General features: G+C 33.7%; 1 protein-coding gene across 1 annotated transcript; it reads left to right on the plus strand.

Moving 5' to 3' along the window:
• Window positions 1-8,635: 8,635 nt before the first annotated feature.
• LOC116128629 (auxin-induced protein 6B-like) lies at window positions 8,636-9,731 on the plus strand. Its single transcript, XM_031414383.1, has one exon. It carries the CDS (start codon window positions 8,722-8,724, stop codon window positions 9,172-9,174), a length of 453 nt encoding a protein of 150 aa, XP_031270243.1. The 5' UTR covers window positions 8,636-8,721; the 3' UTR covers window positions 9,175-9,731.
• The last annotated feature ends 5,686 nt before the right edge of the window (window positions 9,732-15,417 follow it).

Below are 15,417 nucleotides of genomic sequence, written 5' to 3' on the forward strand. Positions count from 1 at the left end.
TTTACTAGATTACTTCATAAATCTTGAAAATTTCGGAGGCTTCAACGCATTTCTGTTTTTTAGCTGACCGAATGAATCCATTCATTTATATTATTTTCGAGAACAATCACATGGGTTCTTTACAGTTAATGTCTTCGTTAAATTCAACATCCTTTAACCTTTTGGACTTGACCAACTCCAACTTTATGCTAAGTTTTAGCAAAATTGACCTTTATGAAAAATTATTGCATGTTTTAAAACATAATTCTTATCCATTAATACATATTTTAATTTTAAATCAATTAATCGTGGATTAATTTTGCCTAATATATCATTGTTATGTTTTTTTTTTTTTTTTTTAAATCGAAGATATTTAAATTAACTTAAACACACCTCAAATACCTATTCGTGGTCTTGAAATTAAATTTTGAAATTATAATCGGGTAAAGATCTCTTTACCTTTTTGCCATCAACCATCTTGATGGTTTATATCCATGTTATGTTAGTATAATATAAATAAAAATAAATAAATTGAAATATCGTTTAAGATTTTAGCATTAGCCTGCCAAAAGCAATATTTATATGCTGATGTAACGACAGAAATGGCATTGTAATTATTGCAATATGAAGGGCAATTTTGCCACCATGAATCTTTATAAACCTTGTCCCTCCAACAGCTCCAATCCCCCCAATATTTCTCTTACTATCACTAATACCAAGAGAAACCGAAACCAAACAAAACCAAACAACCAAACAGACTCTATTTTCTTGTCAAGGAAAATGTCTGCCGGACTTGGAAAATGCAGCAAAATCCGTCACATTGTCAGGCTAAGACAGTTGCTACGAAGGTGCGTAACAAGGCCCGCATGTCAGCTAATCGCATACATCCGATGTTCCTGCCGGACACGTGGCGGTGTGCGTTGGCAGCAGTTACAGGAGATTTGTGGTGCGCGACGTACCTTAACCATCCCGTCTTCAAGAAACTACTTGTCCAAGCGGAGGAAGAGTACGGATTCACTAGCCAGGTCCATGGCCATCCCATGTGACGAGTCGGTGTTTGAAAATCCTTCGATTCATTTCATCACGGTCGGAATCCGGCACCTCATCTCGGTTCGTGAATCTTGAGGATTTTCAGAGATACTGCCACGTGGACATCAAGAAAAACTTATTTTTGGACTGAATCTCGACTCTTCTTCATGGGTTGGTAATAAAATTATCTGGTGGAAATAAGGTAAAAATAATAAAGTTAAATTGTTTGATTCTGACCCGGGTTTGACTCAGTCCGAGTTATCTCGCTCGTTCGTTCCGAGGAAGATAGGAAACGAAATCTGAAGTGAAAGTTAAGATACAGTGACCGAGTTCATGTATGTGATCGACTCGTTTGAGTTTACTAATTCTTGGGGTTAACACTTACCAATAACGAAGGTAAGTGGGTGGGTTTATAGTTTTGTTTTGGTGTAATCGTTAAAATTGGATTGCGAGTTAAGATCTGAGCTGAGTCATACTACAATTGCTCCGGAGAATGCATGGAGATGGCAAATTGGGTGGGTGAGTTATCCTCCGAGTCGTCCCGGGTTCTGAATAGGAGTTAATGAGGCATAATCTGAGAACGGAGAGATCCATGAAGTGGACAAGACTTGAAGAGGACGAAGAAAAAACGAAAAAAAGTGATGTTAATTACTCCCTTTTGTAAATTATGTGATTATTGATTGTTTTTCTTTATATTTTTTAATGAAATATTGGAGAGAAATTCGGCATGATAGTGTCCATTATCTGATTATTTTCAATTAATTAAAATAAAAATTATTATTATTATTGTTATAGTAAAAATGAATTATTATGGTATTACAGTGTTCTTCATAGAATGATGATAGGTATAGCCGTTGTGGAGTTATAATGGTAGGCTGGTAGCAACCCACGTGAAAGCAGAGAGTCTCCCATTTGCTCTGTTTCACTGATTCAACCAACTTTGTCTTTAACCTGTAAAATGATATTCTGTGGGCAAATATGCCTGCGATTTCATAGAATATCTCAATCCTATGTTTTGTTTTATCTTCCATTTTGATTTGATGGTCTCCATTCGGGCCCCTGTGAAGCCTTTCTAGTTTCTAGTATACAGCTTCCCACCATATTCCAGAAATAAACATCTTTTTATGAGAATTTTGCAGATCCTTATTGCTTTTAAGTTTTAGCCTATAACTCCCCTCTATTTTTTGGAAGGCAATGAAAAACTTACCATATTACTTACTTAACTTTTAACCGTTCTTTGATAAGTGTAGAAAATTTGAGATATCTCGCTTGCGAAAATAATTTCCAGGTTGGGAAGGTGTTTACTGGGATTTTGTGTTGACTTTAAGGCTTTTAATCATATCAATTGATTGTTAGAAGAAAAACTAAGTTACAGAAGTCTAATGAATCCTGGACTCATATAACTTCTGATTAAGAGTATTTTTCCTGGACCTTCATAATTCAGTTGGTAGCAACTACTCCAAAGCACGCCAAAGGATGATGGATCTTTGACTTGATTATGAATTTTTGAATGAACAACTTCGCAGTATTTTGCTGCATGTTCGAGTTTTAGAATTAAAACCCCCATGAATTATTTCAATTGCAAAGACTACTATTATATAAATCATCCATAATTTTACTGTTACACCCTGACTTATTGACCTTTGATAATTGATACTTCTGTATCTTCTATTTCAGTGGGTTATAACCACAACCAGTGACAAAAACAATTGGTTTCGGCTCCTCTTCCAAGTAAAATAAAAACACATTATGGTCCAGTAAAATATGCAATATAACGTGTGTCAGTTTCCAATCTCAAAGTGGATCCATTGACTGAGTTGAAGAAGAAATTATCATTCATTTACCAGTCTCAATGGGTTTATTTAGACCATCTCCAACCATCAATTTAGTACAAATTGCACCAAATTAGTATAAAATTTGGTACAAAACACTATTTTATCTCTAACCCATACATCAAATATTGCACCAAAAAGAATATTTTTTAGAATATTTTTTTTCTTTTATTGTAATAATAACACTAATCTAGTTCACTCATTATTTTTGTATAATTAATTAAATTAGGAATGATATTTTATTAAATATAATTATTTTGAAAATTATACTAATTTAATAGAATTAAACATTTATTAATCAAATAAACAATACATTTAATATAGAAAAACATTACATCTATATAAAATAATACAAAAAAAAAAACAACAACAACACAAAGGTAAAATTCCATATTGATAAATTTAATTTTCCAAATTAGTATGCTCTTCCCATAAATGATCAATTATGCATTTCGAGGCATGGTGAGCCTCTGTACCTTGATTGTTTATGTCGAGCAAGAAATTTCGAAATCGGACTTCTCATCATTTTTTAATTATACATTATTATAAATAATATCAATTAAATTAATACAAATACTAAAATTTAGTGTGATTTTTAGTGTAAAATTTAATACTCAAATTAACTAACAAAATTAAAAAAAAAAAAAAAACCAAAATTTTATTTTTGCTACCGTGCCGCGCCATTTTGGTGCAGTTTTTTAGCGTGGTTGGAGTACACCCACGCCATTTGGGTTTTCACGTCATTTTGGCGTGGTTGGAGATGCCCTTAGTGCCGGGGTGAGGTGCATGTGATTTGTAAGATTTTATATATGCAGATCATGAGATAATTAATAGAAAATACACAATACACGTAATACCATGTACTTGTCGATTCACCGCGTAGGAAGGACAATCTTTGTTGAAAAGGACATGTTAATTATACACAAGAAAAATGAGTAACACAAAACAATGTGAAAACTTGACTTTCATGTCAGACTCTAGAAAATGGATGTCACAATCAATTCACTTTAAATTATTAAAACTATTTAAAAAAAAAAATGACAGAGTCCAAGCTTAACGAAAAGCATCAAAGACCTAGCCAGATGCCCAGAAAGTGGTGGCTGAGAGTTGAGAGAGGTACAGAAATAGTAGAACCAAGAGTAGTGGAGAGTTATGGTGACTTCATGGAAGAATGTATTTTCACAGAGATATAGGAACTAACTAAAGTCAAATTTGTTGCGGCAAATAGATTAGATTTAGATGGGTAGATTCCCTATCGTCTCTAAAAAAATTGACGGTTTGATAATGGCAGATTCATGGCGATAGGATTATGCTTTGAATGACAATTTGTTAAAGAAGAGATATGGCTTGCTTGGTTTGGTTACTATTCCACTATGAGAATGCTTTTTTCAGTACGCCAGAATGTGAGCGTGGTCCCACGTACTACTATCACAAATGTTTATTTGATTGGCAGAACATCAATAACATTACATCTGATGGGCTTATAGCCTAAACATTGATATGGGTCCTCCATACTTGAATGCAGATTGTAAATTTGCAATGATGGAAGAGCTATCCCAATTCAAGAGTTTATTCCACTGTCAAATAGATATCTAATCACCTGTCATATTATTGCTTTCTGGTGCTGAATTTGGTATGCTATAATACTCATAGTAATAGTGATAGGGGGTGTGTGGATGGAACGTGGACTGATTTATTGTTATTTAATTAAGTTTTTGAGTACATGGGTTCATTAGCTTAATTGCCGTCATTTTAGGATGAAGAAGTAGTATTAAGGGTAATGTTATGCGTACTAACAGATTTTACTAGTTAATGTACTAATTTAAAATATAGTATAGGTACTATGTGTAATTTTAACAAAGATTAATACACTAATTAGTAAAATCCGTTAGTATATAAAGTATTATTCATAGTACTAATGCCTATCCGCCTAAGAAGTATGTCACACAATGAGATCTCATTTTTCTTGCAGGATGTATTAAAATGATAAAATCTCTGGTTATTGTACAAAGGTAATGAATGGAATCGAATTGGTTTATATTAAAGTTGTATTATCTTATATTCACCGCCAAACGGGGACGTAATTTGGCGTTTTAGTTGGTTCCAAATTTAGTTAATTAGTGTATATTAAAGTAGATGGAAAGTAAAGAGTCAATGACTGTGCTCCAACTGGCTACAGCTAATGCCTCTGTACTTTATAATCCTGATAAATATATATATAAACTTCTAAATATTTCCTCATCTTGATTATTATTCTCAATTAATCATCTCAAAAAATCTAGGAACGTACGTACATTATGCAAAGAAAGAAGGCCATGGGTGATCTAAAATTTGAGCAAGTGGATTTTATCGTATGCAGAGTGCACCAACCATGCACTAAAAACTAAAAAGTAACCTTGTCTTCTGCCTCTTCAATCCGACGAACGGGAGGAACCAAGCAAAGAGGTCGGGTGTTGGGCAGATTAGAAACCAGCTTGTACTTATTTATATTGAGTTGATTGGTTTTATTTAACAACGCAAAATTTAGTGTATATTTCAACTACGTACATATCTTTAAGCTGGCGATACAGTGTTATTAATATTGTATCTAATTGTGCAAGATAAATGGATGAGGTCCATGAGGATGATGATCAAATACAATGTTCTGACAATGGAATCGTAAATATTAATATCTTGGGGTGTCATGTTTGAAGTTCGTGTTGATGAAGAAGCTGTCAAAGATCTGAAAAAATCCGGCATATCTTCTCCTATTACAGTGTGCGCTCAAAGACACCCTCACGTTTGCATTATCTGAGAGGTGTTTGATACCTTGAAAGCAGCACAGCAGGAATAATGAAGACGACAAATCACCAAACGTATTAACGTAGCCCAAGTGTCACTCTCTTAAACGCTACTTTGCATACGCCCAAAGTTGGTGTGAAATACAAATCCAAATTATAAACATCTGTTTGTTGTTTAATTTGTCTCTAAACAGGCTCCGCATGTGCCAGCGAAGTGATTATACTGTATAATTATATCTTATTAGCAAGCCTTGTCGGCGCTTAATCCAAATTTAATTACCATTTGTGGATGAAAAAGGATAAAACAGATTCCCAAACTACCAACAAAAGTTTTTCTGGTTGAAACTAGACTACAAACAACACACGTCTTCCTTCCACCTTCCATCACTAATTAACAAATCTTTCACGCTTGTCTATCTTCTAATCCTTTTTCTTGTCTTTTGTTTTTGTTGATGTTGTGATTTTCACCGACGCTATAATCCGTGATCAAATTATGTAAGAGACTGCATAAAATGGGATCAATAGATCAATGAAAAACACAAACAATAAAATATTTTTAAAGTAGTTCGAATACTGGACATAAATTTTATATCACTATTTCTGCATTGTTTTTTATGTTTTTCTATGTATAAATACAGTTCGTCCTAGATATAATGAGATGTCCGAAATATCCCTTAATTTAAGTCGAAAGTCAACTTACATATTGTTACAATAATAAACTTATAAATAGAGTTAACCTAAAATGAAATGACACATGACCGGAAATTTATAATCCGGGGATTGATCAATGCTCCCAACACCATCAAACCTTGATGCTCTTCTTCAACTCTCAACTTTAAACATCTTTGATATGATGATGTTTTGATCGTTGCATTACTTATATTTGGGTATGAGCGGATTACACAGAAGGGTGGAATAATTCATGAGTTGAGAATTTAAAAAGAAAAATTCACCCCGTAGGAGAAGGAGACGGAAGAGCGTGGGTCCGTGAGGCCCGTGACACAGTTCAGTACAACTAAGCAGCTACGAACCTAGACGTTACTTTTCTCTGAAAAGTACTTCCCAAGTCCTTCAACTGTATTACCCATTTAAATAATAAAATAAAATTCCTATTGGCCTATTTGGGCGGGTCCTTTTTCCATGGGACCCTTTTCTCATGCCTCGAAGACACAAAGACAATGCCACGTCAGCTCTAGACAATGACGTGGGATAACTGTTTTCCTCGACCACTGTGCAGAATTGAAGCCGACTTTACAATTACTGCCACGTCATTTTTCCTTTTAAACTCCATTAAAGTCGAGATTTTTACACGGTCGAGTCAAGTCCTACTGCTACACCTTGAATGGATAAATAAATAAAGTAATTAATTAAAATATAAGTTCAATTACCCTCATCTGTGTTGTATAATTACGAGATTACCCTTCCCTAAATTCTGCATATATTCTCCAAATCTTCCTACATTTTTGTCTCAACAAAAACAAAAATTAAATGCAGAAGAAAACAAAGTAGTTAATGCATGATACAATCTATTCGTATAATGGAAAGATATTGGTGTAGCATTTTGTTGCCAAAAATTAAATTATATCAAAGTGTTGTTTGGTTTAAAACATTGAACAATGAAAATTATAAATGATATGATCCTTAAATCTTAACAAGTGGGGTACTTAAAATGGTATTGTGGGGGGATGCATCCTCTCTCAAATTTTACATTCACCTGTATATGCAATCGGGTCCATCTTGACCATTCAATGGTGTTTTTTTCCATTTTGATGATCATTGTTTTAGAGAAGTGATTAGAAATTTGATTGGGTAGGATGGGCAATAGAGTGATTAGGACGAAAGATTTTGGCAGTTTGCTTTGAAAGATATAAAGAAAAAGGAAAAATGGGGCATCCTTGCACATGGAGGATGGTCAGATATGGAGAATATAAAAATGGTTTCCTTTTAGAAGAGTTGGTTTTTTGTAAATTTAATAAAATTTTTATGAAACAAAAGCATCTTGAATAGCCTCAACCACTTCTATACAAAGAAACTTTTGCGTTTGCATGTGGTGGGTTATGAGTTTGAATTTTCAATCGACTTCGTCTTCGTCTTCGTGCGTGCTTAAAAAGCATCCCGCACGTACAGCGCAATTGCCAACGCTTTTGTTAATTAAAATATTAAATCCCTTCTTCACCTTGGCGGCTATTACCCTTTTTTTAAGTTACAGAGATAAAAATGGACGGCTATAATTTTCTCAGTTTATCACTTCCTAATTACCTCATTCAAGATAAGGATTAGTTTACTGGAGTAACATTCATGAATCTTGAAAATTTCATGGCATAGACTCCAGTGTTCTTGAAAATTCAGACCTTTAAGGCTTCAACAGCATTTCTGTTTTTTAAGCTGACCGAACGAATCCCATTCATTTATAATATTTTTAAGAACAATCACATGGGTTCTTTACAGTTAATGTCTTCGTTAAATTCAACATCCTTTAACCTTTTGGACTTGACCAACTCCAACTTTAATGCTAAGTTTTAGCAAAAATTGACCTTTAATGAAAAATTAATTGCATGTTTTAAAACATAATTCTTATCCATTAATACATATTTTAAATTTAATAAATCAATTTAATCGTGGATTAATTTTGCCTAATATATCATTGTTATGTTTTTTTTTTTTTTTTTTTTAAATCGAAGATATTTAAATTAACTTAAACACACCTCAAATAACCATTCGTGGTCTTGAAATTAATAATTTGAAATTAATAATCGGGTAAAGATCTCTTTACCTTTTTGCCATCAGACCATCTTGATGGTTTATATCCATGTTATGTTAGTATAATATAAAATAAAAATAAATAAATTGAAATATCGTTTAAGGTTTTAGCATTAGCCTGCCAAAAGCAAATATTTATATGCTGATGTAACGACAGAAATGGCATTGTAATTAATTGCAATATGAAGGGCAATTTTGCCACCATGAATCTTTATAAACCTTGTCCCTCCAACAGCTCCAATCCCCCCAATATTTTCTCTTACTATCACTAATACCAAGAGAAACCGAAACCAAACAAAACCAAACCAGACCAAACAGACTCTATTTTCTTGTCAAGGAAAATGTCTGCCGGACTTGGAAAATGCAGCAAAATCCGTCACATTGTCAGGCTAAGACAGTTGCTACGAAGGTGGCGTAACAAGGCCCGCATGTCAGCTAATCGCATACCATCCGATGTTCCTGCCGGACACGTGGCGGTGTGCGTTGGCAGCAGTTACAGGAGATTTGTGGTGCGTGCGACGTACCTTAACCATCCCGTCTTCAAGAAACTACTTGTCCAAGCTGAGGAAGAGTACGGATTCACTAGCCAAGGTCCATTGGCCATCCCATGTGACGAGTCCGTGTTTGAAGAAGTCCTTCGATTCATTTCACGGTCGGAATCCGGGCACTCATCTCGGTTCGTGAATCTTGAGGATTTTCAGAGATACTGCCACGTGGACATCAAGAAAAAACTTGATTTTTGGACTGAATCTCGACCTCTTCTTCATGGAGTTGGTAATAAAAGTATCTGGTAAGGAAATAAGGTAAAAATAAATAAAGTTAAATTGTTTGATTCTGACCCGGGTTTGACTCAGTCCGAGTTATCTCGCTCGTTCGTTCCGAGGAAGATAGGAAACGAAATCTTGAAGTGAAAAGTTAAGATACAGTGACCGAGTTCATTTATGTGATCGACTCGTTTGAGTTTACTAATTCTTGGGGTTAACACTTACCAATAACGAAAGGTAAGTGGGTGGGTTTATAGTTTTGTTTTGGTATAATCATGTTAAAATTGGATTGCGAGTTAAGATCTGAGCTGAGTCATACTACAAATTGCTCCGGAGAATGCATGGAGATGGCAAAATGGGTGGGTGAGTTATCCTCCGAGTCGTCCCGGGTTCTGAATAGGAGTTAATGAGGCATAATCTGAGAATCGGAGAGATCCATGAAGTGGACAAGACTTGAAGAGGACGAAGAAAAAACGAAAAAAAGTGATGGTTAATTACTCACTTTTGTAAATTATGTGATTTATTGATTGTTTTTCTTTATATATTTTTTAATGAAATATTGTAGAGAAATTCTGGCATGATATGATAGTGTCCATTATCTGATTATTTTCAATTAATTAAAATAAAAATTATTATTATTATTGTTAATAGTACAAAAATGAATTATTAAATGGTATTACAGTGTTCTTCAATAGAATGATGATAGGGTATAGCCGTTGTGGGAGTTATAATGGTAGGCTGGTAGCAACCCACGTGAAAGCAGAGAGTCTCCCATTTGCTCTGTTTCACCTGATTCAACCCAACTTTGTCTTTAACCTGTAAAATGATATTTCTGTGGGCAAATATGCCTGCGATTTCATAGAATATCTCAATCCTATGTTTTGTTTTATCTTCCATTTTGATTTGATGGTCTCCATTCCGGCCCCTGTGAAGCCTTTCTAGTATACGCTTCGCATCAATATTCCAGAAATAAAACATCTTTTTATGAAATTTTGCAGATCCTTATTCAAATGCATCCTTATTGCTTTTTAAGTTTTAACCTATAATTCTCCTTTATTTTTGGAAGGCAATGAAACTTGCCATAATTACTTGGAACTTTTTTAATCCTGTTCTTTGATAAGTAAAGTAATTTGAGATATCTCGCTTGCGAAAAATAATTTCCAGTTTGGAGGAAGGTGTTTACTGAGGATTTTGTGTTGACTTTAAGGCTTTTTCATATCAGTTGATTGTTGAGAAGAAAAACTAAGTTACAGAAGTCATAATTAATCCTGGCTCATATAACTTCTGACCCCGGAAGCTTTCGGAGATTTACTTGCTTTTTTAAGAGTATTTTTCCTGGACCTTCATAATTCAGTTGGTAGGCAACTACTCAAAGCACGCCAAGGATGATGGATCTTTGACTTTTTTATGAATTTTGAATGAACAACTTCGCAGTAGTTGCTGCTGTTCGATTTTTAGATCCGCCATGATGAATTATTCAATTGCAAAGACTACTATTATTAACCATCCATAATTAATTACTGTTACCCCCTGACTTATTGACCTTGATCACTGATACTTCGTATCTCTATTTCGTGGTGTCGTAACCACAAAACCAGTGACAAAAACAATTGGTTTCGGCTCCTCTTCCAAGTAAAATAAGAACACATTATGGTCCAGTAAAATAGCAATATAACGTGTGTCAGTTTCCAATCTCAAAGTGGCTCAAATGGGTTTATTAGTGACGGGGTGAGGTTGCATGTGATTTGTGAAGTTTTATATATGCAGATCATGAGATAATTAATATGAAAATACACAATATATGTTAATACCGTGTACTTGTCGATTCACCGCGTAGGAAGGACAATCTTTGTTGAAAAGGAATGTTAATTATAACAAGAAAAATGAGTAACACAAAACAATGTGAAAACGTTTGACTTTCAATGTCACTCTAGGAAATGGATGTCACAATCATTCCGTTTAAATTATTAAACTTAAAAAATATAAATAAAAAAAATGACAGAGTCCAACGTAACTTAAAAGCATCAAAGGCTAGCTAGATGCCCGAAAGTGGTGTTGAGAGTTGAGAAGAGGTACGGAAAGTATTAGAACCAAAGTAGTGGAGAGTTTGGTGACTTAACATGGAAGAATGTATTTTCGGGAGTTATGATGGTTATGGAACTAACTAAAGTCAAATTTGTTGCGGCAAAGAGATTAGATTTAGTGGGTAATTCGCTATCGTCTCTCAAAAAAGTTGGACGTTTGATAATCAGATTCATGGCGATAGGAATGCTTTGAATGGACAAAATTTGTTAAAGAAGAGATATGGCTTGTTTGTTTGGTTACTTTCCACTATGAGAATGCTTTTTTCAGTACGCCAGAATGTAGCGGGGTCCACGTACTACACAAATGTTTTATTTTATTGCCGTAACATCAATAACATTACATCTGATGGTCATTAACCTAAACATTGATATGGGTCCTCCATACTTTTGAATCAGATTGTAAATTTGCAATGATGGAAGAGCTATCCCAATCAAAGTTTATTCCACTGTCAAATATGATATCTAATCACCTGTCATATTGTTTCTGGTGCTGAATTGGTATGCTATAATCATGTGTGGTGAAATTTAAACTGAAAACGATGGTCTTTCGTTACAGATACATTGGGTTACTTGTGCCAGAACGCCCTCAACACAATAGCCTATAGCCAGGCCCACTACTTACTTAGCATGGCTCATTACACTATGGAGCCCTGCTGATTCAATAAACTATCCTGGCTTAGTTTCTACTTGTACAAGCCCAACACACTAAACCACAGAGATTGCACCTGCTAAGTGGGCTCTTAAAAGTTGCTCTATGGGTACACACAGGCCCTACTTTGTGGTGGGGTTATATATATGTAATACACACAGTAGAATTCCAATATACGTGTCTCGCTGATCCAATCATCCAATTCCACACAACACAACAAATCCAAGCTAAATTCGACCAACACAAATATTGGAGTTCAAGTCACTTACTTCAATTTTCAGACCAAGACAAGTAAAAAACACTTTACATAAAAGATTGTTCCACCAATCTGAATTGATATCACCAATCCTCTGCCAAGACTTGGATAAAAAATACATTCAATAACACAAAGTTTCTATAAATGGATAAAATTATTTTATATATTTCATAAGCTAAATGTTAAATGAAAATATTGCTTTATATAGGAAATACAAGGTAACAAGTAATTGACAATACATTAAATAAATAAAATAACTAATATTACAAGTCATTCATTCAAAGAACCATACATTATTTAATTAAAAGAGACATAATTCCCTAATTTTAGAATATGTTCTTAACCTCTTAATTGAAATAAGTACTTTATTAGATCAAACTTTGATCATGATCATATTAAGTCTATTAATAAGGTTAAGAGTTTTGGACCTTGAGAATCTTGCAAATTCCAATAAGGGTTCATGTAGATCTTCCTTTTGGAATGAGATTGGGTCGATTGGACAACTTCAACACTTTGCTTCTTTCTTGTGGGTTTGAGTTTCCTTGTTGAGCTTGGGCTTGGAATTTTGGACTGAATATTTGACTCTCTCCTCCTTAAACTTGTTTGGGTCGAATTTTCTCATTGCATTTTCACATTACACACCAATGTTTAGAATTTGAGTAAAATTCTTTAATCTAACCGAATTACATGTTTTTAAATTGTATTTTTTATCTTCTCATATTACTGTGTTTTAGTACTGGTAAGGTATCACTTGCTTCAGTTATCTGCGGTATCACATTAATTATAAGATAATGAATAAATGATTGACTTTTCTTTACCAATTGTGGTGGCGTTAAAGAATTAGAACCCACATTCCATTCCACTATGTGTACCTTTCCAGTATGCATTTTACAGGACAACATATAGATCTTGTTATTGGTGAGAGTTTTGACATAATAGTGACAGGAAAGCAATGAAATGTCATATATAGACAGCATTAATAACACTGCCGGTTGTTGGAAATACAATTTGCAGAAAATCTCTGAGTTGCTCAATAGTCAACGGATTACAGTACAACAACATACTTATTGTGGTGGTGAATCAGATTTGGATATACAAAATTTATACCCTCCTCACTGTGCTTAAAACCTAAAACCAAACCTCTGGAGAAGCATTTCAAGTGGTGCATGTGAATACTGCACAAACTTTCACCAAAGGATCCGTCCAAGATTTCAAAGGATTCAGAACAGGCTATGCACGAGAAACCCACTAAGTTACAAATGGGAAGGCTAAAATTATGAGACATGCTTTTTTGATTGTGCATTCTTCTTCAAGTTTACGAAATTTCTGAATAATTGGACCACTCTGTACGCCATGTAGTAATTAATTGCTCACTCCCTTCCTTCTCTGCAATCTTTTTCTTCTAGATTTTTGCCACTTCTTGGTAATTACTAAGTTAGGATTCTTCTTCTCTTTGGGATCAGATAATCGATACCCAAATCTCAGTTGTAAATGGTTATCGCCTGCTTACCTGCGTCACATTATTTATTGAGTTTTGTCGTTGTTTTTCAAAAGAAGAATTTTATAACTTCATTTTTATTATCTCAACTACCAACCTCCAATTACAGTAAAAGAATTTGTATTCTTTACAAATAGCTGTAGTAGCATCACCTTGTTGCTTTCTTCTATTTTTGTTTTGATGTTAGTTTTGGCATTATTTGGCTCATAGAACGACAGCATATGGTTCAATGAATGGGTAAAGTAAAAAAAAAAAAAAAAAAGAAGAGAAGTTGGGAGAGTAAGTGATGATTTTTATGATGAATTAGTGACAACAATGAAAGTAAAAATGATTATGATGTTATTAACATTTAACACTGTGGTTAATCTCTTGTTTCACAAAAATGGGATTTGCTTGGAGTCATGGTCAGATCCAAATCAAAATCAATCAATTAAAGTTAAATCCCTATTAAAAATTTCATAACTTTTCGTTTTTCCTCTGTTGGGCCAGCCTGCCTTTGTCGAATTCTGTTTTAATCCAAGATCAAGATGTTGAAGAAGAAGAATTAAAAGGAGAATAAAGGGTAAAGTTAGTATTGACCCACCAATAAAACCTTGCACTGGCATTGATTTTGGTTTGGTATGGTAGAAATAATAACTTTTTTTATCTTCTGGTAAATCCCTTCAATAAAACACCAATTTCCCGAATCAGAAAATGAAGTAAATACCCAATTGAAACTTTATTCACAAAAGAAACAATGTTTGGTTGATTTTATGCCATTCATTCCTGCCTTGTAAAATTAGTGTTTCTCCATCAATGGCTCATGCAACAAATGCCAAATGAAATGATCATAAAGTTTATTTCAGGACATTAAGTTGCTGGTAATGATAATAAGTTAAAGCCATCACTATAGGAGGAATCAAAAGCAAAGAAAAAGTGCAAGAGTGACTTGGAGAAGTACCAAAGTCTCCTGAAATCGAATCCAAAGAAAAAAAAAAAAAAAAACTCCTTCACTTTCAGAAATCAGAGGGCATAATACATAAAACACTGGGTCCCTACTCAAATGCTATAATAAAATAGAATATATATATTTTGGGTAATTTTTTTTTTTTTTTTATTATTATTCTATTCCATATAAATTCTTTCGTACAAACAAAGCAAAGGTTGAAAATTCCCACAAAAAGTGTATCATTGCTAAACCAATCATTTTCGTCCACTACCTTTTTTTTTTTTTTTTTTTTTGGGGTTGGGGTTAATTTCATTCTCCAATTTACTTTGCTTCATTCATTCACTTCTTGTCTTTGTCAATACCAACAATATTAAGATGATTTAAATATCAGGAATTAACTTTAAAAAATTTATTTATAAAATTATAGTATTAATTATTATTTGAATTTCACATTTAAAATTGAAATAAAAACAAAAGGTAAAATGTAGAAAACTAACTCCAATGGCATCAAAATTGATCATGCGTTAAACCCGTACACGCTTTTTCACATTACCTTATCATATTATTACAATTATATGAATGTGCGTGCAAAAATCATATAAATTACAAAGATTTTGGTGACAATATTTGAAGCCATCTCTGCAGTTCCTAACAACTATCCATTCTGATTCTGATTTCATTAATAATTAATTCCAAGATGCTATTCATTCTAGCTGTCAATGGAATTTCCTCTTTACAAATACTTGCCACTAAGGAACCATCCCCTATCCTTCTTTATACTTTTTCCCTTTTTAATACCCTTTTTTGTTGCAGAGACAGCTATACAATTTAATCAAGTTTAAGTACAGTCAATTGCGT

This window comes from Pistacia vera, unplaced genomic scaffold (assembly GCF_008641045.1).
Source record: "Pistacia vera cultivar Batoury unplaced genomic scaffold, PisVer_v2 Contig200, whole genome shotgun sequence".
NCBI classification, from domain to species: domain Eukaryota; kingdom Viridiplantae; phylum Streptophyta; class Magnoliopsida; order Sapindales; family Anacardiaceae; genus Pistacia; species Pistacia vera.